General features: G+C 38.1%; 1 protein-coding gene across 5 annotated transcripts in view; it reads left to right on the top strand.

Annotated features, from left to right (window-relative positions):
• LOC141350451 (centrosomal protein of 128 kDa-like) overlaps positions 1-25,021 on the top strand; it is a 67,049-nt gene that overhangs the window by 25,628 nt on the left and 16,400 nt on the right. For 4 of the 5 annotated variants that reach the window (XM_073855592.1, XM_073855590.1, XM_073855589.1 and 1 more), the window contains 6 exons: positions 85-351; positions 4,498-5,106; positions 5,384-5,548; positions 10,191-10,367; positions 12,069-12,128; positions 23,638-23,830. In XM_073855592.1, the coding sequence (XP_073711693.1) occupies positions 85-351; positions 4,498-5,106; positions 5,384-5,548; positions 10,191-10,367; positions 12,069-12,128; positions 23,638-23,830 (1,471 nt within the window). The remainder of the gene's footprint in view (positions 1-84; positions 352-4,497; positions 5,107-5,383; positions 5,549-10,190; positions 10,368-12,068; positions 12,129-23,637; positions 23,831-25,021) is intronic. The other variant, XM_073855591.1, reaches the window with a different exon arrangement.

Below are 25,021 nucleotides of genomic sequence, written 5' to 3'. Positions count from 1 at the left end.
TTGCTTTGAATTATTGCATCCTTCTCTTGTGTTGATTGTATCTTTTCACAAGTATGAAACTAGACCACACTTTGTTTTTTCCAGGCTCTCTCTACAGACCTGGAGCGGCGTGAGCAGCAGCAGTTGAGGATGTTGACCCAGCTGAAGGAGATTCAGTCTCGTTCAGAGGACAATGGTGCAGAATGCGCCCGTCTGGAGGCTCAGCTCACAGAGAGCGAGAGGAGGAGAGAGGAGCTGCGCGCTAAAGCTCAAGAGGCCATACGACAGTGGAAGGCCAAGTGCAAGAGACAGGAGCGAGAGCTTCAGGAACTAAAGGATGAAAGCAGAAATGACACAGATAAAGCTAAACGGGTGAGACTTCAAAACTCTTAGGTCTAATTCACACTGATCCAGCAAATACCAACAAACTACTTCACTCCAACAAATGCCGAAAAACGCATTAATTCTAAATTAGCCTTTCGCCGAGCCCTGCCCCCCTTAGTTACTGTTGCTACTTCCGACAAACAAATGACCAGCGTGACAGATTGCCATGACGGAAAGCGATATACCTGTGCGTGTCAGTGACATTTTTTGGAGCTATACCGCCGCGATTTCCTCCAGATCGAGGCAAAAGGGGTTACAGTATGCAGTGGAGGGATATATTCAAAATATAAAAATATGCAATGAAGGGGACACGACTACTATCGAGGCTAATGCTTACCGGTCTCACGCAAGAAATGAGAAACCACATGACCTGTAACTCAAATGCAACCAGCACAGCCTTGTGGACCAGTCATGCTCTTGCACTGCCGAGTAAGTTATCTTTCATATGGTATCTATTAATGTCTATTGCGAGTAGCTATTTTGTTAAAATACAAGGGTATGTTGGCTAGCTAAACCTACGTGTGTTTCAAAGCCATTCAAAGCTAACTAACATTTCTCTGTCTGTTGTTTTGAGGCTAGCCGTTTTGAGAATCATAATGTTTTATTTATGGTGATAGATTTCACAAATAGGAAATAGTTTTGTCTTAAAAGTTGCAGGACAGATAATATAATAATTAAAATGTATAATATAATAAAGTTGCACAGCATTTACAGGATTGGGAAACTCAGGGGTAGGTTTTCCGTTCATAGAATGCTACATAAAAGATAAAAACAAATTATTTAAAGTTGATTGTTAAGGGCGCTATGTTCAACTTTGTCGTAAACTGACGAAAAATAAAGTTGGGGAGCTGAAAGTCCCAACACAACAGGAGCTAATGTAGCTAGCGTTAGCTAACATGTTAACTAATGTTGGCAAAATAACTCATTAAATTTAGCATAGAGAGTAGGTTAACATTCTGGCAATTATATTCATGGTAATCATCGCTAACTTTGGTCCAATTTGTGTTCTTGCCTCTAGCTAGTAGATCTAGACCACACTGTAACTAGTTAGCTGTAAGCCTTACCTTTGTGCAGACGTATTTATGCTTCGTAAATGTTCGACACATTTAACTGAATGGGGTAGTCCACAATGTTTTATCCATCGTATGGGCCAGTCCACACTGTTTAATCCATTGTATGCACCGCTCACAAACGCTGCAGGCGTGAATGTTTGTCGGAGGTGCTCGCATAGTAACGGTTGCTGTGATGTGTGATTGGACAATGGCCGTTTTGGGGGAGGGGCCGGCGAAAGGTCAATTAGAATGCTGGTGTTGGTTGGAGTTTGTTGGGTCAAGAGTGAATCAGTGTGAATTAGCCTTTAGGGCGATATTGCTGGGTCACACTGCTTTGTGGTTGCTAGGGGGATTGTAGGTTGATGCTTTACATAGATATATACACTAGATGTCGCCTTGGGGTTCTGAGCATGCGTCAAAACCGCTGCCATCTTAGGACAGGGGTCTTGTCATAGGAAGTATCTGGGTAAATCTGCTATCTCCGCCTGTACTTCTAATTCATGGACGATGCCGGACTTTTGTGCTGCGTATGGATATTAGGGCTACTAGCACTATGCATTACAGTTAGAAAAAGTCGATTTTCAAAATTTTAAAACTTTAATTTTTTTCTTGACCCAATGCTAAATATATGTCTGACTGTTGAAACGAACCAAAAGAAAACGAAGAAAATCGCACTAATGACGATTTATGGTGATTTTATTTCCGTTACACCATTGCCTACAATGACGCTGATGCGGGATTCCCCTGTTTCAAGATGGCGGCTCTGTTTGACGCATTCGGTCCAATGAACTGCCGTAGCCAAGGCGACATCTATTGTACATATCTATGGATGCTTTACTGTGCAAATGTCCAAAAATGTACGTCCCTAAGTTTTGTTTGAGTATGAGGAATAGAAATATTTAGTGATTAAAAAAGTTACATTCATGAATCTGTTTTGGAAAAAACTACAAACCAATACAATAATCACACTTTTTTTTTAAAGTAACACACCACAATTGGACAAAAACACATTACGCATTAAAGCGTGAACATGAGCAGTGGTGCATCACACCGAACTTGTGTGTTATGTATCTGTGCACAGCTGTCATGACCACGCTTTGCTATGTTCAGTCCCTCCAGTTTTTCACAGTGCAAAAACAACAAAATGTTGATCCTGCATAATTTGTTAGTTCATCGCAAAATAATCACAAAAATGAAAAAGGATTCATTATTTTTTTATAAAATGATCTAATATTCTGTCATGATAGACAGTGTTAGGACCCGTAAATTTATTATTTTGGGTTAGAGGTCCTCGGGTTAGAGGCCCGTAAATTTATTAATTTGGGTTAAAGTCCCTCGGGTTAGAGTGGTGTAAATTTATTTTTGGGTTAAAGTCCCTCGGGTTAGAGTCCCGTAAATTTATTATTTTGGGTTAAAGTCCCGTAAAGATAAAATTGGGTTGGAGTCCCTTAACAGCTTTGTGAACATTTCTGGCTTTATTTTACTAACGCACATGAACAATCTCTCTCTCTCCAGCACGCTGCAACAATTAACAGTCAATCACAATCTCCTGTGCACAAATCACTACATTATTTCTTATTTATTATTATTATAATTGAATTTTAATTATTTCTTTAATTCTAAAGTTTTTAATTGTAAGCTAGTATAATGCATTATTTTCATGAGGATACATAAATGTCCATGTGAAATGTGTGTGGCACACCTGCTGTCGCACATAAATGCCAAAAACTGGGAGAAGCAATGTCATAATGCATTTCAATTTACTGTTCTCCTTTCCAGATTTGGACTTGAACAGTCAAATACACGTATAATAATATCACACAAGTAAACACGCAGTTTAAAGGAAAGGTCGTTTTAGATTTGTGGCTATTGTGCGTTATCGGAGGTCAGACATTTTCAAGCTTTTTAAAAAGCGATCAGATCAGATGCAGAGCGATCTTTAAAACATACACAGAGTTCTTTCTCTTTCACATGAAGCGCTACTTCCGGGTTGTATGAGTTGCGGAACCTGGTGGATAATAGCGGTATTGCGGAAAGCCGAAAGTTCTCGTCATTGGCAGGGAAGCGTTTTCTCTTAATTGACAAGTTATCCCGTCAATGGCGGGGAAAGAGTTAAAGAGAAAAAATCTTTTTTTTTTTGCGCACAATTCTGAAAATGACCAGCCCAAAATCAGTTTTTTGATTGCAAAAAAGAATCCTGGAGGGACTGTATGTTTAGCTGGGATAAAGACTGGGATAAAGGCCTTAAAAGGTATTGAATTTCACCTCAAAGTCTTGAATTTTTCACGGAGGTCTTAATTTTTCAAATGATCAATAGATTTATATGCTGTTAATTCAGACACAAAACTCGTGTGCACAAAAACCATGCGCGAATGACAGGTACGAGCGCAGAACACTATCCATGTGTGGAAAAGCTTCTTAGTGAGCGTGCACGCCGCGCAGAACACTATTCGTGCGCGGGCAAGCATGCTCGCGTGTTCGCAGAAAAACGTCCTCGCGAGAGCGCACCTCTGCTCAGAGTGCACAAATGCAGTCATGCAAGCAAAGGCTGGGATGAGCGCTCGCTCGACTTGCTCGATCAAGATGACTTGGGACTGTGGGGGCGGGACAATGACGGGTGTCCTCACACCTCTGATTGGTTGTTTGATTTAATCAGTGACGCACACAATCTTCTGTTCCACAATCCATCTCTAGTAAATCTAGGTAGAGAAGACACGTTTTAATATGATCATTATGTCGGAGAAGGTAATTTATATGTTAAACAATACTCTTGTGTGATCCATGCTATAATAAGCTGCAAACAATAACGCACATTTTTTAAGCTATTATATATTTTGTTTACTGTTTAATTAGATAATATCATCTTGCAAAGTTAGCATTAGAAAACTTTAGAAAAGATTAACAGAAATATATATAATTTTTAATGCGAGGACGGTGTTGGCGTCGAGGAGAGTTGAAATTGTCAGCTTTATGCTAATTAGCTATGATGCAATTCGACGGCAACAAGAAAAATAGATATAAAATAGTGTTTTTTAATTGAAACTTTGGTTTTTGTGTGTCATCGATCTATTCTGTCATTTAGGTTAAAGAGAGAGAGAGCGCTCTCAACCAGCAGGCGGAGGCCGCGCGCAGACAGCTTGCGGATGCCCTCGGACGTCTCGCCCAGCGTGAGGAGGACGTACGACGCTGTGATGTGGATCTCGCTGAAGCTCGGTCGCGTCTCATTGCTTCAGAACAGGAACTGCGAGAGGTTCGAGAAAGCTCGCGAGGCCTGGAAGAGGAAGTCCAGAAGCAGATCTCCCTGCAGGCACGTCTGAGAGAAGAAAACATCAAGCTACAGGAGCGTGTGGAGCTTCAGGAGAAGAGGAGAGAAGAGGAGCAGAGATCTCTGCTGGACCTTCAGGGCTCGATCAAGAACCTCAGCGCCGCCAGAGCCGACCTCACCGGCAAATTGGCCGAGGCAGAGATCTCCAGGAAGGAGCTGGAGAAACAGCTAGCTGCGGCTCGGGAAGAAAGCTCATCTCTGAGACGACAATTGGAACTGGAGAAGGAGGTGCATCAGAAGGAGCTGATCCATGTTAGAACGGCCCAGCGAGAAGACAAAGCCAAACAGGACAGAGAAGTACATGACACACTAAGATTATATCAGCAAGAGCGAGAAGAGCTGGCGGCTCTCGTCAAAGATCTTAAGGTTTGAATTTTAAGCCAAAATGTCTTTATGTACATTACAAAGATATTTTGTTAAATGATGGTAAGCACACAGTTGGTGGTACCTTTTGACTTCCATATTAACACAATGGGTAATCCAAATAATGTCCAAATGAGGACTGAAACAGTGTGTTACGTGTAAAATAAACCTTTTCTAACTTGTTTCTCGCCTGATCATCTTCAGGGTCCCGAATACTGTTTGTTTCCAAAGCTTTTTACAGTATATATGTGTTTATATTGCTTTTTATGCTGGTTTGCAGTCAGATGCCGTGGCAGACAGTGAACTGAGGAGAGCTTTACAACTGAAGCTGGACAAGATGAAGACTGAATGTGAAAAACTGACAAAGCAGCTGAGTACGAGTGATGAGAGTCACGCCCAGCTCCTTCGCAAATACAACACCCTCAAAAAAGAGATGGATGTAAAGGTATATCTGATATTCTTACAGTGTTAAAGGGATGAATCACCCAAAAATGAAAATTATCCCATCACTTACTACTCACTCTCATGTTGTTACAAACCAGTATAAAATTGTTTATTCTAATGAACACGAAGGAATATATTTTGAGAAATGTTTGTAAGCCCCATTTACTTCCATAGTAATCTTTTTTCCTACTATGGAAGTGAACTCTACACCCTTGCCTTATTTAGTATACTCTGATTAAGGGTGCCACAATTTCGATTTTAAACCTCGAACTTTTAAAAAAAATGGGATTGTCGATGCTGCCACACCCCCATGTCACGTCCGGTCGGCTTGCCAAGCGGGGAAATAAAGCTCTCAGAGGTGCCTTTAAAAAACATTGGTCCATCGCAGTGTTCTTCAACCCTGGTCCTGGAGGACCCCCTTCCAGAATGTTTTAGATGTCTCCTTAATCAACACACCTGTTTCAACTTATCAGCTTGTTAGAGAGACATTCTGGAAGGAGGCTGTTGAGTTGGTTCATGTGTTTTAAATAAGGACACATCTAAAACTTTCTGGAAGGGAGTCCTCCAGGACCAGGGTTGAAGAACACTGGTCCAGCGGAACCTGATTTATATTTTAAACACGAGGGACGTATTGCTACAAATCCTTGAAATGCATATCATAAACAGGATTACTACCTATTGATCTGACTTCGGACAGAGAGCAGCTCTCTGGATGTGCGCGAGAGAGGCGCCAAGATGCAGCGGGTTCTATTTTAAACAAAAGGGATAGTTTGCCTCAGCTCGCATGAAACGCATAAAACTGAACAAATACGTAAGGACAGATGGGACAGCACGTGCACGTGAGACAGAGAGAAGCGCAGCTGCGTATGACGCGCTGGATTTATTTCAGACGCTAGGAGTCCAAGACCCGCACATTAAGTGCAGGTGTGTGTTCAAGAAGGAATCCTCTCTCGACAAGCTCTCTCACGTAAAGTGAAGCCCACAAACCCCCATCCAAGGAAATGCATGTTAATGTGAAACTATAATAATAATAAGTAATAATGGCATAGCATTTTTTGTCTTTCAAAAAAAAAGTAAAAATCGAGAATCGAATTGTGACCTTAGAATCGAAATGTTATCGAATAAAAGATTTTGAGAATCGCAGGTCCTTGAAATTCTTGAAAGTTTGTGAAATTGGGTAAAAAATTCAAGGCCCTAGGAAGTTTTTGAAAATATACGTAAGCAGTAAGGTACGAGAGGCTGTGCTGTATTTGCCGTTACTTATTCACGATACAGCACTTGCCTCGAGTACCTTATTGCTTTTATAAAACGGTTACTAAACAATATTAAAGTAAAAAAAAATATTAGTGCAACTTTCATGAAGTTAAATCAATAAAAGCATTCCTTCCGCTAGAAAAAATAGTCCCTGACTGCGAACAATAACATGAAAGCTCAAATAAACACAACAAACTGTTCTCAGACTTTGTCTCATTATATGTTTATGTGTTGCTAAGGGTGTTGCTAAGGGTGCAGTGATATTAAATAGAACCGTTGGGTGAAGCGGTCATAGCAGTGTTTTATCGTGAATAAAGCAGACCTATTGACCAATCAGAATCAAGCATTGGAACTAACCATTTTATACATATAGATACAGGTGCTTGAAAGTGCTCATCATCAGCTAGAGAAAGTGTTTGAATCTATTTTATGTAAGAAGTTTTCTGGAAAAAAATCCATATTATTTCCTGTGTAGTGTAGAATAATATCATACAAATTCTAGACTTTTTAAGCACACATGCTAAGCTGTTTACTTTAAATGCTTCTGTATGCAAATGTTGATTCATACCAAAATGCTTTTTTTGCATAGTTGTTTTTGACACATGAAAACGTCTCGGGTTACGTATGTAACTGTTGCTCCCTGAGAAGGGAACGAGACGCTGCGTCTCCCGTGCCATACTTCCTGCGTCCCTGAAACGCCGTCTTAATATTTTAGATAGCGATATACTTCCTGGCTGCCGTGTCACCCTGTCTTTGTCGTTAAGCCTCACCATTGGTTGAATTTGATATACACATTCAGACGCACTTACCCCTTGAGGCGTCCCTAAAGTGTCACCGCAGTGACGCAGCGCAAGTTCCCTCGAAAGGAATCTTTAATAGTGTATCTTAAAATGTAACACAATGTAACCTTGCTCTTACTTGAAATGTGTCCCCACATTTGAGGGTGTTGGAGTTGGAAAGTCCTTAAAAGGTCCTTGAATTTGAAGTTAACTAAGGTGTGGGAACCCTGGAATCATGATCCCAACTCTGATATATTAATATGCAAATTACAGTGGTGTGAAAAAGTGTTGGCCCCCTTCCTGATTTTTTTCTTTTTTTGCATGTTTGTCACACTTTAATGTTTCAGATCATGAAACTATTTTAAATATTAATCAAAGACAACACAAGTAAACACAACATGTAATGTTTAAATGAAGGTTTTTATTATTGATGGAAAACAAAATCCAAACCCATATGGCTCTGTGTGAAAAAGTGCTTTCTCCCCTGTTAAAGGTAGGGTAGCAGATTTGATCCTGAAATATTTTTAGTTATGCTGTTTAAAAGTCTCCTCACATCCTGATAGCAATCACTGTGTTAAGTTGTTTAAATGTATTTGTAGAAATTTAAGTCATCTGTGAAAGTCATAGGACCAAAAAATTTTCAACCAATCATAGATTTCGGTCCAAACGGACGTTTCCTTTTTTGTCCCTCATACGTAAGCGTAATTTGAATGCCCACCGTGCAGCGAGTCAACGCAGACACCATATGTCATTGGCGCGTTCAAGTGCGCTCACCTCCTGCCTGTAAACGGTGAGAACAGCAAACTTTTCTGCTAAATTGACAACCTGTACAGGAGCCACAAAACTAAAGGCATCTTTTATAACAACAACAGCAAAAACTGTCTGGATCAGCAAAGAGCAAAAACCCAAATGAACATCGGTAACTTTACTGCTTTACCACGAGATGCAAACAGCTGCAGGAGCTGCAAAGGGTCTGAAAGAGTCTTTGCACTGTTTATTTTGGTAAGGTAGGTACGCGATATGTTTGTATTGAGATGGATTCAGATATTCTACTTTGATGAAACATTGTGTTGCTTATGAAATTTGTGTTACGGATTAGCGTAACAATAATAGTTACTACGTCTACACAACCGAACGTGTGCTTAAACTAATTCTTCAGTTGTTTATGTTGGTTATTTTGGAAGTGTTATTCACTTTGTACTGCAAAGTTTTCTCACTGAATGAGACATGAGCTGTGACCGTCTGATCTGTGCGTGTTCATGTGTTTTGTAAGAGGCGTGACTTTGGATGGCGATTTGACTTGAGGGTGGGACTGTGGTGGGACATAACTGTGGGTTATCACACCTGAGTTCAGTGGGACTCCAGCGAATCACAGTTAGAGCCATTATCCACAAATGGTGAAAACATGGAACAGTGATGAACCTTCCCAGGAGTGGTCGTCATACCAAAATTACATCCAAAGGACTGCAGGCCTCACTTGCCTCAGTTAAGGTCAGTGTTCATGACTCTACCATAAGAAAGAGACTGGGTAAAAATAGCCAAGTCCAAAAACCACTGCTGAGCAAAAAGAACATAAATGCTCGTCTCAGTTTTGCCAGAAAACATCTTGATGACCCCAAGACTTTTGAGAAAATACTCTGCGGACTGACGAGACTTTTTGGAAGGTGTGTGTCCCATTACGTCTGGTGTAAAAGTAACAGCATTTCAGAAAAAGACCATCATACCAATAGTAAAATATAGTGGTAGTGTGATGGTATGGGACTGTTTTGCTGCTTCAGGACCTGGAAGACTTGCTGTGATAAATGAAACTATGAATTCAGCTGTATACCAAAAAATCCTGAAGGACAATGTCCTGCCATCTATTTGGGACCTCAAGCTGAAGTAAACTTGGGTTTTGCAGCGGGACAATGGTCCAAAACACACCAGCAAGTCCACCTCTGAATGGCTGAAGAAAAACAAAATGAAGACTTTGGAGTGGCCTAGTCGATGTCCCGACCTTAATCCTATTGAAATGCTGTGGCATGCATGACCTTAAAAAGCAGTTCATTCTTGAAAACCCTCCAATGTGGCTGAATTACAACAATTCTGCAAAGATGACAGCCATAGATATAAATATGCCAATTAGTCCCTGCCTCGACTTTGTTTGCACCACCTCGATATATATGTAAATAGATGTTACATTCTGCTAAGTCTGGTTTCACACAATGAATATGTGAACTGTGTGTTTGCATCACAGTAGCAAAGCCGGTGCAACTCTGCTGCAATTGCTTTAGCGCTGAGTCTATGCAGCATCCATACATAATATCTGTTTCGCGCCAGCATGTTTCTACAGTAGCCCTAAACGGACAAACTGTTCTAAAAATCGAATTTTCTCACTACATTGTCTCAGACGTCTGCGTTTCGAAAGGGGGGGGGGGGGGTGAGCCATTGGTTGCAATCTCACCATTAGACGCCGCTTAAATCTACACACTGTACCTTTAATATATGAACCACATTTGGTAGTCCAGAACAGTTGCTTTTATTACCTGCTAAAATAATCTCATTAATAGCACAAATGATCAAAGTCTACTGTACATGAGTGCATCTTAAATGTCTTAATGTCTCCTGTAGGTGAAGCTAGCTGAGAGAGCTGAGGAGAGGAGACAAACCTCAGAGGACTCTACGGCAGAGCTGCGTGAGAGGGTCACGGGCCTCCAGGCAGAGCAGGAGTCCATCCTTCACGCCATAGGGACTCAGATTGACTCGGCCTGTCAGTTTCTGTCAAAAGACTCCGGCGCCAAGCTCGAAGTACCCACACACACTAACACATACCGCTTTCAATCACTTCATACATATGGATGTGAGCCTCCAAGCTTGTCTAATCCTGCTGCACAAATAGGCTCATCTATTTATGGATTTTCCAATATGCACAACCATGTCATACTACAGAAATGAGTTTTTTGTGATTTCCAAGCGTGTCTGTGTTGATGGTGTGTGTCAATTGTTATGAAATTGAGTTAAATCATTAACCGTCAAACGGATCAGCAATAGTATCGTTGTTCTCGACTCTATCTAGATTAACGCAGAGATTGGACTTTTTGAATCGTTTTAAATCGTTCAGGTTGTTTGTAAGTATTTAAGTGCTTATGTCCTGGAAAACAAGATTGCAAGTCGAGTCACTTTGGATGTTTCCCTCATCCATGCTTCACATTATGTTTGGCAGCCGCTTTTATCCAAAGTGTATTACAGTGCATTCAAGGTATAAATTATATCAGTATGTGTGTTCCCTGTTCCAACTGGGTTTTTGTTCACGTTGTCGCTCTTGCAGGTGGGAACACTGAAAGGCGTATGCCTAATTTTTGCTATGTGAGGGTTACATTATTGTTGTCTATCATGACTCATCAATAAAACGTTTTTCATTTATTAAACGTACAACAACATTATCATGCAGTGCAGTCATAGAGGAATAACACATTGCTGACTTGAGTTTCGAATTGTTATAGATGTTCCTCCTGAGCAATAATAAGTGAATCTATAAAAAGGCTCTGATAGTTTTAAGTGTTCCCATCGGATGAACAGAAGTCTCCTCCCCAAAGCGTGCGTTTCGCACGCCGCCTGTACTCGCAACTCGAGCTGTCACCAACCACGTTTCATTCCACTTTAAGGTGCAGCCTTCGCACCTTTTATCTGTTGTCGGCAGTCACCTTTGATCATTCAGGAAAAAAGGGGCAAAATGGCTTTCCTCCCCCGTCATGTGTTTGTGTCAGCAGACTAAAGATGCACAACGGTGTTCAAACATCGCTGATCGTGACAGGCGAGAGCTGTCGGGGGAATGCGATCCACCCCCGCATGCTTGCTTTTTTAAAGGGTGACAAAGCCCCCTCCTGTGCATGCTCGCTGTGAAGGCGTACGACGTAAATGAGAAATTTGTAAATCTGTTTATTTTTATTTGGCAAAGTGATTCGTACGTGCGGTCGGGGTTTCCCACAGAGCCAAAGATCTAGGAGGTTTGCGGCCTGCGGTAGACTGTCACCGAATCGCAACAGATCTGAGAAAGCTGACGTGAACCATTCTGAATATTTTACCGACTGAACCTCCTCGGGGACAAGTTTCTTATTATTCAGGAGTTTCTGGTTAAATGACATTTATTTGCACAGTGCAGCGGCATGTTTTACATGTTATATATATATTTATATTCATGTCAACACCAAATACTTTGTGTGAACATTCATTTGCGATTCACAAATGGCACAAACATTTGTTAGGAGAGTAGGCATTCTTTCTTTATCAACCACAAAGTTTCTTTTGTGCATTGGTAATGTAAAATGTTTCTTATATGTGTGCATTGGCCGTGGTTATAGAGCTTTGCCATGTTAAATATTGTAGTTGCTGTTCATAAACCTTTGTTATAACAATCCATTTGTCACTTTGAAAGTCTGTTAATAGAGCTTGGTGTGAATGCTTTGTTAGGAAAATTGTTTCACATTTACTGTGCTTTCTGTGTTGTAGGCCATTACACTTACACCAGGAGTGCAGAAGGATTCCCATCGCTGGCTTGCTGAAGTTAAGGTACGTTGTTTCTTTAGCACGGCTCTCGATAGTCATTTCTTTAGCATATATAATTAATCTTAACACAACTAATGTTCTTTGTTGTCTCAGATAGACCGATTAAAACATCTTCCACTGCAGTTTGAACAGATTTTATTTTCAAACTGTATGTGACACTTTAGGGTTCATTTACATGACAACATTTTAAACCAAAAATAGGAATCTTTTTATGCATTATGGGTGTTTGTTTACACGACAATGGCGTTTTGAAGTCCAGGGGCCGGGTGCACCAGCCGGACGTTGTGAAAAATATTTACACCTGTTGCACCATCTGAAACTATGACCAGATGAAGGTACGCTCAGCTTAGATGATGCGCGTCACCGCGTATGTGCTTAACCGCAGTAATATTTAGACGCCATTCGCATTTACTATGGTTATAAACTTACATTTACCTCCGCCAGCTAATAGATTACAAATGAGAGCTTTGACTCCTCACGTTTGCCAGTGCGCTCTCCCTCAAGATGCGAGCATCACGTCACGCAGACCCATCAAACACAACCAGCACATTAATTAAAGAAAGCCTTTACCATTTGCACAATTTGCAGATTTATTCTAACAGCTCTGGTTTTAAGCGAAATGAACTAAAAGCTTTTAATAAATTCTCTACTTTGTCTTTGTAAATATTTATGTATTTTATGATATCATTTATTGGTCCGGTCTCTCTACCATGCATGAAAGCACACTGCTTGTGTATCCTGTGCATTATCCTGTGCATTAGACCAATGTCTCGTCACAATTCATTATTTCTACTTTTGCCACAGAAAAAGGTCAATACTTTATGCTTACGCCTACCCTTGACTAGACGTAAGTTTTAGTCTCAGACGTGCGCTAGATGGTGCAACAGGTGTAAATTCTACGTCCGACGTAAAGCGCATTTTACGTCCAGACTAGTCTTATGACCAGGTTTACGCCCAGCTGGTGCAACCGGCCCCTGAAAACTAAAACTTTTGAAAATATGTTTTTAATATGTTTTTTAAAACATATGTTTTTTACCAGTGCATTATAGTTTGAGTAAACCACAAAAACACAAATCTGAGAAAACATTGATTTCGTGCACATGCATTTTACCAGTCACTCTAGCAGGGGTCTTCAACGTTTTTTGGGTCGGGGACCCCTTAGATGAGAGAGGCATGGAGCAGGGACCCCCTGATACTAAATGTGTAAAACAGATATTTAAGTAAGCAATGAGGTACGAGAGGCTGCTTTTTTTATTAGGCACAACTCAAAGTGGGGTTAAGTACAACTATTGACCAGTGAGAATCAAGGACTGGAACTGTTTTATAAATAGAAACAAACCATATTGTCACACAGCCATACTATATTAAGACAGTACAATTACACTATTATGCTGTTGTTGTGCATGCATAATTTTTTTTGTTAAAGTAGATTTAGTTTTTATATTAATATAATAATAATAATAATATAATATTATTTTAAGGTTTTTGCAGTGTAATAGATTTTCATTTTACTGTGAATTAGACAAGGGCTTTCAGTTTATAAAGATGACTGATCATGGTGAATGGCAAAAGACTCTCTATTCTGGTGGGGATAGAGGTTGTGCTACATTATAATTCTTTTTTTTTTATTTTTATTTTTATTTTATTATGCTTAAACAAAAAATATACAGAACAGTACAATATATAGAAAAGAGTACATAACATAACATCGTGGGTTACATTACATAAACATAAAAATAAAGATAATTAAGTTAGCTGAAAGGATTGACACCATTGTAGAGTCTTACAAGCAACAGTATTTTTTGAATTCCTCAAGGAAATTAAATATATATCAACATCTTTCTTAAATATGAAAAAAGAAGGAGTTTTCTTTGAGAATTTGCATTTGTGAATATAAAATTTAGCAAGGAGAAGCAGCAGGTTAAGAATAAATTTAAAATGACAAGGGTCTAATCTCATAGTTTCACCAAAGAACACAATTTTTTGGTTTAAACAGAAATTTACAGAAAGACATCTTTTAACAAAATTTGAAAAGTCAACCCAAAATATTTTGCAGTATATACATTCCCAAAATAAATGAAGGATTGTCTCATCAGCCTGATGACAAAAGGTACACAGGGGGGAAATATTATTATTAAATTTAGCAAAGTTATAATTAACTGGGTAGCAGTTGTGTATAATTTTAAAGGAAATCTCAACCACTTTATTAGGTAAAAATATTTTTTCCTTAAGGAGCCAGAAATCTTCCCATACTATATCATCAAATTTATTATTCCAAAAGCTTACGCAAGCAGGTAAAGATATCTGATCTCTGTTAAGGATTGAGCGGATTTTTTTGTTTGATAAACTACTGAGAAGATTTTGATCAACAAATAGATTAGTATTATCAAATATAAAAGAAGAACATAACAGACCTTTAGGGCCAGGATTGACTAAAGGTTTCACACAATCAGGAATTGCCCCAAAAACAATGGCATATTCTCTTGGGGGGACTGGAAAAGAAAAAACTTGCATAAAATGTTCATAAGAGAGCAAGACACCCCTCTCATCTAACAGTTGACTCACTAAAAGTATATTTTTATCAAACCAATTATTTAAGAAAAGAGACTTATTTTTATATTTAATATTTTGGTTGTTCCAGATAAAATAGTTATGTGGAGAAAATTTATAGTTATATATCAGGGACCAGCATATTAAGGCCTGTTTATGAAAACTGGACAAAGTTAATGGTATTTTGGAAATGTTATAATTGCAACGCAACAAAAAATGCAAACCTCCAACTGAACTAAAAATATAATTTGGGATAATATTCCAAAAAGATGTAGGATTGTTCAGGAAAGATTTTATCCACTTAACCTTGAAAGAATTATTCAAAGTGGAAAAGTCCACTAAGTCAAATCCACCCATTGTCCGATCAGCTATCATAACACTCTTTTTAATTAAATGTTTTTTAGATTTCCAAACAAAGTTTACTATCAATTTGTCCAGCATTCTACAAATCTCCACAGGAACATCCAGAGCCATTGCGGGATAAATAACCGAGATAATCCATCTGCTTTGGAAAGTAACACTCTACCTGAAATAGACAGATCACGCTGTAACCAAGAGTTAAATTTGCGTTGAATAGAAAGAATAAGAGGATAAAAATTCAGTTTTGATCTTCTTTTTTGATCTTTACAGATAATTATACCCAAGTATTTAACTTCAGATTTAATTGGAATGTCACAAACTTTATCATTGGCAGAATCTTTTATAGATAGAAGTTCACATTTGTGAATATTAAGAACTAAACCAGAAGCAGATGAAAAGAGATCAATTATATTTAAGGCTACAGAAACTTGTTCTTTATTTTTAAGAAATAAAGTCGTGTCATCAGCCAGTTGGCTTATTAATATAGATTGGTTTGCAACAGAAATACCTTTTAACTCACTAGATTGAATGTGGATGGCTAATAATTGCATAGGAAGCAGAAACAGATATGGCGATATTGGGCAACCTTGACGGATGCCTCTGCCTAAATTAAATCTTTGAGTGGTGCCATGTTGTAATTTAATTGAGGCATTGGCATTATTGTACAAAGTTTGCATTGCATTGATAAAATTGGGGCCAAAACCAAAAATATTCAAAGATTTAAGAATAAAAGGAAACTCAACAGAATCAAAAGCTTTATAAAAATCAAGAAAAAGTAAAAAACCGTCATCAGGAATCAGATCCGAATAATCTAAAATATCAAGAACAAGTCTAATATTGTTTGAGATAAGTCTGTCTTTCATGAAACCCGACTGAAAATCATCTATTATATTATCTAATACACATTTAATTCTTTTAGCAAAAATGATGGCTAGTATTTTATAATCGTTATTTAATAAGCTTATCGGGCGCCAATTATCAAGTAGAGCATGATCCTTTTGAGGTTTAGGAATCAGAGTAATAACACCTTGAGTCATAGAACTTGGGAGAGTTCCTTTTTTAAGGCTTTCTAAATACACTTGGAGAAGAAATGGAGAAAGAGAATTTGAGAATTTCTTATAGAATTCTGATGTCAGACCATCATTTCCAGGAGATTTGTTAAGTTTCAACTTGTCGATTGCCTCAGAAACATCTTTTAATTGAATAGGAGAGTCACAAAGACTTTTTCCAACATCATCAATTTTAGAGATACGGTCTGTGTCAAGAGAATTAAAAAATAAATCTAAATTTTGTGGAGAGTGTCTAGAACGATAGAGATTTTTATAAAAGTCTTCACAATGCTTAGAAATGTCTTTATGATCTTTTATAATCACACCATTAATGTTGAGACTATTTATGGAATTAAGATGATTACGCTGTTTTTCTAATCTAAAGAAAAAATTGGAATTTCTTTCACCCTCTTCCATCCATCTTCTCCTTGAACGAACAAAAGCACCCTTTGCTTTACCTATATACAGGTTATCTAATGAATTTTGAAGTTCAGCTAATTCTACTTTTTGAACATTTGATAAGTTTTCAAAGGGGATACAGGAGAGACAGACAATTCTCTTAACAATATTAAGTTCCTCTGATTTATATTGCTTGGCTTTTAGAGATCCAACTTTAAATAACATTAATCTAATATGGTATTTTAATAGCTCCCAATTAGAACTAAAATTATTTTCAGCTTAAGCTTTATTAAAAAAGAGTTGAATTTTAGAAATTATAGATAGACATGTTTCCTCATCCTCTAATAAAGCAGAGTTTAGTTTCCAATATGAACTATATGTTCTTGAGTAAGATGAGTTATCAAAGGATAGAAAAATAGATTTATGATCGGACAGTGGAGTAGGCAAAATTTCAACCTTATCAACATAATCAGATAGAGAGTCAGATATTAACCAGAAGTCAATCCTAGACCTCAATGAACCAGAGCTGTTAGACCAGGTAAACTGTGAAGCATGAGGATGTTTTTCCCTCCAAATGTCAGTCAGCCCAAAACCAGAAATCAGTTCACATAGGCCTGATGATCCATTAGATATTCTAGGTGGTGATCTATCCAAAGAGCTGTTCATAGTTTCATTAAAGTCTCCACCCAAAATAATATACAAATTAGACTATTTAGATTTAAAATAGTTTAAGTGTGTTTCTATTGAATTAAACAGTTTCAAGTTATTTTTTGCATTGTTAAATCCATAGATATTGCAGAGAACAAAAAAACAATCATTTAAGGTAACTAATAGAAAAAGAAAGTGACCTTCAGGATCAGAGATTGTCTCTATAATTTTACCCTTAAACTTGTGCTTTAAAGTTAAGACTCCTGCTGAAAGATTAGAACCATAAGAAGAAAACAAATCATCACCCCATTGTGATTTCCAAAATTTTAAATCACTTGAGTTTGCATGAGACTCTTGTATGAAACAAAAATCAGAGCTAAGAGATTTAGCATACAAAAAATAGCTTTACGTTTTATATCATTACGTAACCCACGTGCATTAATTGAGCAAACAGAAAGTTTAGGAAACATTAGAACAATATAATACCAGTCAGACCATGACAACCTGTAAATAGAAAATTACTCGTAAACAAATAGATTAGGGTCAAATCGAGAGAGAGAACGAAAAAAATGTAAAAAAATAAATAAATAATAATAAAATAGTAATAATAACATATATATTTTTTTCTCTCTTCCTTTTTTGTCCCTTTGTCCTTTCTAATAAACTGTTAAGATTTCAATGAGGATTTTGAAAATTGAGAGCCGTCATTTAAGTCAAAAACCATGACAAAGGCTGTAACTTAAGTCGAAAATCACAATAAAAGCTGTAACTTAAGTCAGAGACCTTGACGACAACGGCAGAGCAATGCCACTAGCAATACCATCTAAATCAAATCAATCAGCGACCTCCATGTCTTGCAAAAGAAGTTCTTTGCCATCAACGTAAGCCTTTGGACCAACGAAGTAGGCGCGGTTCCCTTGCTGCCGGGCTTTCTCAACAAGTGGCCAAAGTTTATTACGCTGCACGCGATCCTCGGGGGACAAGTCTTCTGCAAAACGCAAGTGATGCGTAGCAAGATAATGAGAGTTTTTTGCAGCTTTCCAGAGCGCATCCCGAAAATAACGCATTGAGAACTGAAGAATAACTCCACGAGGTTTTTTTGGACCAGATGGGAGAGTGCCGTCGCTCTTTACTTTTCCCAAACGGTGTACCACATCAATCAGCTCGTGAGATTTACCAGCAAAAGCTGGGACAACAGCATCGCATATATCCAGAACCTTCTGCCTGATGTTTTCTCCTGGTTGTTCAGGTAAACCGTAGAGACGTAGATTCCATCTTCTTTTGTATCTGGAGAGATCCTGTACTTTATTCTCCAATTCACAGATTCGTTTTTCAGCATTTGTCATCCGTTTATCAACTCGTTCCACACGCCCCTTTACATCTTTAATTTCTTCTGTCAGAAATTCGACAGAGACCTTAACCTCTTCGATGCCTTTATCGAGGATGTCGGCTCTTTCATTGATGACAGACTTGAGTGATGTTATTATCATCATGGCTAAAGGGGAATGCAGATCTTCATCATCATCAACGTTTTTGCCTTTTTTGTGCGCTGGTTCCTTTATCGGAGTTTCAGGCAGAGGAACAGCTGAACCCGAGCACGAGTCGAAGTCCACAGTAACATTTGCACCAAGTTCCAGAGATGGATCCATCGGCTTAGATTTGCGCTTTTTATCCTTTGTCATAGTTTATACGTTCTTTCAACAGTTCGAGCACGTAACTCGAATGTGTAGGCCTGACTAACTAACGTCTAAATAAACGATAGGGCTAAATGACGACAATTAACATCCAAAATGAGAACATGAAAGATAAAAAAAAGTATCAAAATAGACCCCTAAATAATCAAAGAGTGATTTCGAGTAGAATTTAGGTAATGTTACAAGAGATGCACTTTAAATTACATGTTTCATAAAAATTGTTCACGGACTGATTCACTCACACTGTCAACTTCACGCCGCCATTTTCTCCCTCCGCTACATTATAATTCAGAGGTTTGTTGCCTTTCTCATTGATCGTCATTGTCACGAGTTTGAGTAACGCAGGTTTATTTTCTGCATAGCTTCATATCAGACTCAGGAGAAAACATGCATTGAGTCCACGCGCATTTCTTTGGGGCAACTTTTTGAGAGGCGGATTTCAACCTGACTTTAAATCTTGCACAAAGCACCATCACGGCGCACGTTTCATTCATTTTTAAATGCGAGCGATAGTTTTGTCACAGCTTATAATGCAGACGCGATGTGGTGTCATTTGACTGTTGAATTAGCGTTTTAAATCTGAACCGCGTGAAACAGCCGTTCAAGTTCAGAAATATAGATAAGACAACATGTCGCATTAATTCTAAATTAACATTCTGAAAGAAAGACACCCATTCCTATAAGATTTACCTGTTTTATGATGGCTTTTCTGTCACTACTGCTGCTTCCTAAGTGGACATTAATAATCTTCAGATATTTTATTTTGGCCGCTGGCTAAACTGAACGCACGCATATGCAGCCATGCACGAGCACAACTTAAAGGGGACATGTAACGTTTTTAACATATACTTAAGTTTTAAGCAAAAAATATCTTGTGGTTAAACATCATTTGGCGGACCCCTTGCGGACCCCCGGTTGAAGACCCATGCTCTATAGGTATGCGTGAGTGCTTGACAACCATAATAAAAATGGTACCGGACTGTGTATGTGGTACTTAAGATACTGAGTTTATTAATGCTTTTCCAAATTAGTTTACAAAATTGTGATGCAATCTGGGAAAACCGGTTGGATGTCACGCTGTAATGTTTAAAAAAAATTCTTTTTTGGTCAAATTTGGGTTTTCATTAAATTACTATTCTATAGACCCCTTCACAGTTCACGTCACAGGCGGTTCCCACTGCGCATGTCGGGGTCAGAAAAGTCATTACAGCAGATTGAGTTGCGTATTATTCGGTATAGTCAAAAATGCCTACTTGCGTCGTGGGCTTTGAAAATCGCACAAGGTCTGCCGTTAAGTTTCGGGATTCTTGCAGAATAAAAAAAACACCTGTGGCTGCAAGCATTAAACCTGCAGACTAGGACAATGCAAATATCAAAGAGGCTTGTCTTTGTAGTTCTCACTTTATTTCAGGTAAGCCATCATTTTTTCAGCCCTGTTAGATTGAACTAGAAAGCCTAAATGGTAGGAACAGTTTGACCCCATGCTGCGCGCGCATCCGATAGTCATTCAATGTTTACAAACCTTGAAGGGGTCTATAACATCTTGTTTATCAACTCGGAAAATATCATGGCAAAATTAACTTAAAATTGTGATTTATGGTGGCAAGCTGAAAAGATTGCGTCTTTAATATTTAAATCTAAGACGATGCCCAGACCACCGGAAATGCAACACAATCGCCCATAGCTTCCCTCTCTTAACACTACAAAAACAGTTCACATATCAAAATAAACTAGATAACCTGTCCTGTGTTAGCCCTGAGTAAACTATGGCAAGCAATTTTTTCAAAACACAATTACTGTGAGATTGCGGAGCATATGAGAGCAGTTGAGTATGAATGAGCTGAACTTTAATGCCCTTGATTTGCCTCAGTGTGCTCAACCCTGGTTATGTCAGTGCCGTAAACGATTTTATAATGGACTATTTCACATCCAGAGATGAAGGATGGAATGATGGAAAAGGTACTGAAAATGAGGAGTCCGATGAAGGTACCCCAGTCATGCTATTGTCCTCTTATACTGGGTCAAGGTGCCCTGTGCTTGTTACTCTAAATGAAATCTACAAGGTAAAACTAGTCCTGTTACCTAAACATACAAGGGTTGATCAAAAGTTCAAGACTATATGCCCATGATAAACAATGTAAAACTTACTTCACTACTTACTGAGTTGCTGTTGTTTTTTTTTGTTTTTTTGAGAGGAAAAGTTTATAGTCTTTATAGTCCAGGGTCACTTGTAGGAATTCTTATGGAGAGCATTAAACATTGAGGATTTAAAAGAAATTTAGATTTAGACAATTTTTATTATTTGGTTTCCAATCATGGAGTCTTTAAAGTAATGTTATTGTATGGTTGGTTGTTTCTAAAGTATAGCCAAAAAAGTCAGTAAAATAATATCTTGATCCTTTTCCTCATGATATTGCATGTCACATAAAGAGCCAGTCTTAGACTTCTAGGAGACCTAAGCAAAACTTTTTGAGGGGGTGCTGTCAGCTCGTTCATTTAATCCCTTTCATTGTCTCTGCTTAAATGTAGTTAAAAACAAAATATCAAATAAAATGTTGTATTATCTTATAGCTGTATATTTTTGCAATACAGTATGTGCATTACTTTGACACTGTTATATTTTTACATATTACAATGTCCACTGCCACATACATTCATTAATAGATGTAAAACATCAAGAAAACTAATTGAAAGTTATTAAAAAAATAAATCCCAAATAGCTGTCAGAAAAACTATAACAAACAACTGAATAGATTTTGAAAAGCACTTTCTATTCGGAGCTCTGTGGAGTACTCTGACAGCCTAAGGTCTAATGCTTGGGAGATAATTTAAATGAGACTATTCAACATTTATCACAATTGCACGCACATAATTTTCTGTTTTAATTATAAGCATTTACTGGTTAAGCCTTTATTCTGAAAAAAACTTTTACAGTATATGCTCAGCAGTATTAGAATATTCGTGGAATATTAGAAATGAACCCATATGCATTTTTTTCTATTCTGTGTTGGTACTGAAGATGCTTTCACTTTCCATTTATTATTCTGCATTTTCGTTATTTTCTACAACTCATATTTTGAATAAGGGGCTTCGATGAGTTTTATTTTTGTGAGGGTGGGGTGGTATGCGCCCGTTGTTTGTAGAGACAAGCTTTGCCATCATCCAACATGAATTCCTGACATTAGGTTTGTTCGACTTCATGCAACGCAGCAAAAAATGACGGACAGGAGACATCAAAGTACCACGAGAATGATTCAAGAAAACATATAAAGGAGTCTGCTTTCGAATCGCTCTCGCGCTACTTTGATGTCATCCACCTTTTTGGCGTTCTTTGTCATACACATGCTTGTTGAGGATGCACAGGGTGTCTACGTACATTCGAGACGTAAACTTATCAGTTTTGTATAAGACACAAAACGCTGTAAAACCTTATCACTGTAGAATTCTGAGGCATTAATGATATCAATTAAAACAACATTTATACATAGACATTGCAAAGTGAGTTTTATTGGAGTGGATTGGAACAAATGATGGTCATGGGTTACTCCTCTCTTATTACACGGCTCTCTGGAATGCTTGATTCTGATTGGTCAGTTGAGACATTTGCAGGTTCGTTCTTTTCAAATAATAACCGCTCCAAAGTAATAACGCATAGCCGGTTCAACTTGCATGTTTTAAATCCCTCCGCGCCAACAAAGATTACTGTTTGGCGCCATCTTGTGACAAATCTTGTGAAGTAAAGAATGGAAAATTTTGACATTCATTTTAACATGTACGGAAAAAACAAAACATTTAAACAGCGGATAGAAGAACGAACAACGACAAGACACAGAGAGCTTACTGAGACTGAACTTGACAAAATAGAGCATGACAGCTACGAAGCCAACACACAAAAAAATACAGAATGGGCATTAAAACTTCTCAAAGACTTGCTAAAAGAGAGAAAAATGGAGACAGACAAGTATGAAGCAGCGGATCTTAATAAGGTATTACGATCATTTTATGCATCTGTGCAAAGTTTCGCGGAAGGATAAAAATGTTAATTTAAAGCAAATATGCCAATAAAATGTTTCAAATTCATATTCATGTCCAGTTTTTTTTTCTTATGTGGCAAGTAGCCATGTAATAAGCGGGATAATGTATAGGCAGCCGGTAGTTATACACACAAAATTATCTCGTAACTTCACAGCCTTGGCAAGTATACTCAAATTAGATGTGTCAATGTATGGATCCGCGCTTATCCGGTCTTAAAGGGACAGTTCCTCTTATAAGAAATGCTTATGTTTGATGTCAATGAAACTGCAATAGACAAAAGGAAAATCACTTCAATAGCTTTAAAAAGATGAATTATATGTAATTTATAGAATGAAAACATATTTATTTATTTATTTATTTATCAAGAAATGCATTATTTTATTTTCCTCATCACTTTTTTTGCTGATCTGAAAATCTTTTAATCCGTGACTCAAAAACCATAATGTAAAAATGTTTGGCCTTGCCACAGATGTACAGATTACTGCAAAATGAAATGTCTGCAGATGTTAATAGTAAGGGGATGCCACTTGCACACTTATCAACCTATTTATTAAACATTGTTTGGGGTACTAGTAAAAGTGCTTACATTTTAATTGATATTCTAAATTGCCCATCAGAATGAAATAATAATAATTTTTGTGTATATGTGTTACAGTGTGCATTTTGTTCTTGCCTCGTGGTGTTTGGGTTCCTTCCTTCTTTTTTGTCCTTGGCCAATCACATGCCTGATGTCTTATAATACAGATGTTTGCTCAGTGTCTCTGTCTGTGTGTTTAGACGAAGCTCAACTGGCTGTGTGAAGAGGTGCGCGAGCGTGACGCCAATGAGAGGAGACTGAGGAGGACACTACAGGAGCACAGGGAAAAAACAAAAGCTTTGAAACACAGCAGAGACTCAGAGCAGCGCAGCCTCCTGGACCGAATTACCCAACAGGACCGGCTTCTTCAAGACATCCAATCAGAGAAGAGAAGTACTTACCCCAGAAACATCATCACTGTAGTATTGTCAAGTCATATCACATTAGTCCACAGCATATTGCACTACTTTACCATAATATTTGGGTGCGGATCCACCCCAGAGTCTGTTGCTTTTGGGATTCTAGTAAACCTCTTTTGTTGTTACTAGTTTGGTGTTTGACAACAAAGCAGTCACAAAACATGAGGCAGATGTGCAAGTATTAGTGATTCGGTTCATAAATTGTTTCAGATATTTAATAAAACTACACTGAAAGTACACAAACATAACAGTTTTAGCAGAACTTGTGAAAAATTATTGTAGTACCAGTTTGTTACTGCCAATTCGAAAAAACTGTCATGTTCACATTTTGATGCCGTGAGAAATCAAATTAGAAATCTGGTGGACATCACATTTTCTTATATTATTGATGGAAAAAATGGACTGAAACCTCATGTGATCCATGGGTAACCGCCATGGATTATGTTCATAGTTATTGTTTATAGACAAACTATATTTGCGCTTCCCATTAAGCAAAACTTGCCCATAGCTTAAAAAAAACACCCTTACACAAGATGAAATTATAAACGGATTGAAAATATTTACTACAAAAATCAAACTTCAAAACCATGTTTGGACTTAAAGCACTTTTGAATGATGACCTTACGATACATTCACACGGGGCGTAAGCGTTAACGCTTGACGGAAGGCTTGTCTGAAGCGTGGCCAACAGCCAATCACACTGACCGCTACACATGCCTCCGTCTTCCATAAACGTAATTGGCTGACTCTGCCTGGGTTATTTGCATAAGCCTTAGGCGATCTGATTGGCTGACGCACGCGCTGCCACTTGAAAATTTGAGAAATGTTCAACTTCTGCCACGAGCAACAGCAGTTAGGACTGTCACAATGGTGAAATAATCGTCTCATCGCAATTGTTTGACCTCATCGTGATGATTTCAGATCACCGCAATGATTGCGCATCTCTTTAAAAAACACAAGGGGGAGCTGCAGAGCCTGTATAAATGAGACCGTATCATATGGTGCTCCTTAACTGACAGTGTGATGCGATGCATTGCAAAGCCATTCAATACAGTAGAAAAACGTTGATAAGCAGTACAAACTGCCAGGTAAAACATACATTTCTGAAACAGCAATTTCAAATTTAGGGAAGTGAAGGATGCTATTCTTAAGGATCTGTAAGGAA

The sequence above is a fragment of the Misgurnus anguillicaudatus genome, chromosome 18 (genome assembly GCF_027580225.2).
Source record: "Misgurnus anguillicaudatus chromosome 18, ASM2758022v2, whole genome shotgun sequence".
Lineage (NCBI taxonomy): Eukaryota > Metazoa > Chordata > Actinopteri > Cypriniformes > Cobitidae > Misgurnus > Misgurnus anguillicaudatus.
This window is presented reverse-complemented; position numbering and strand designations above follow the sequence as displayed.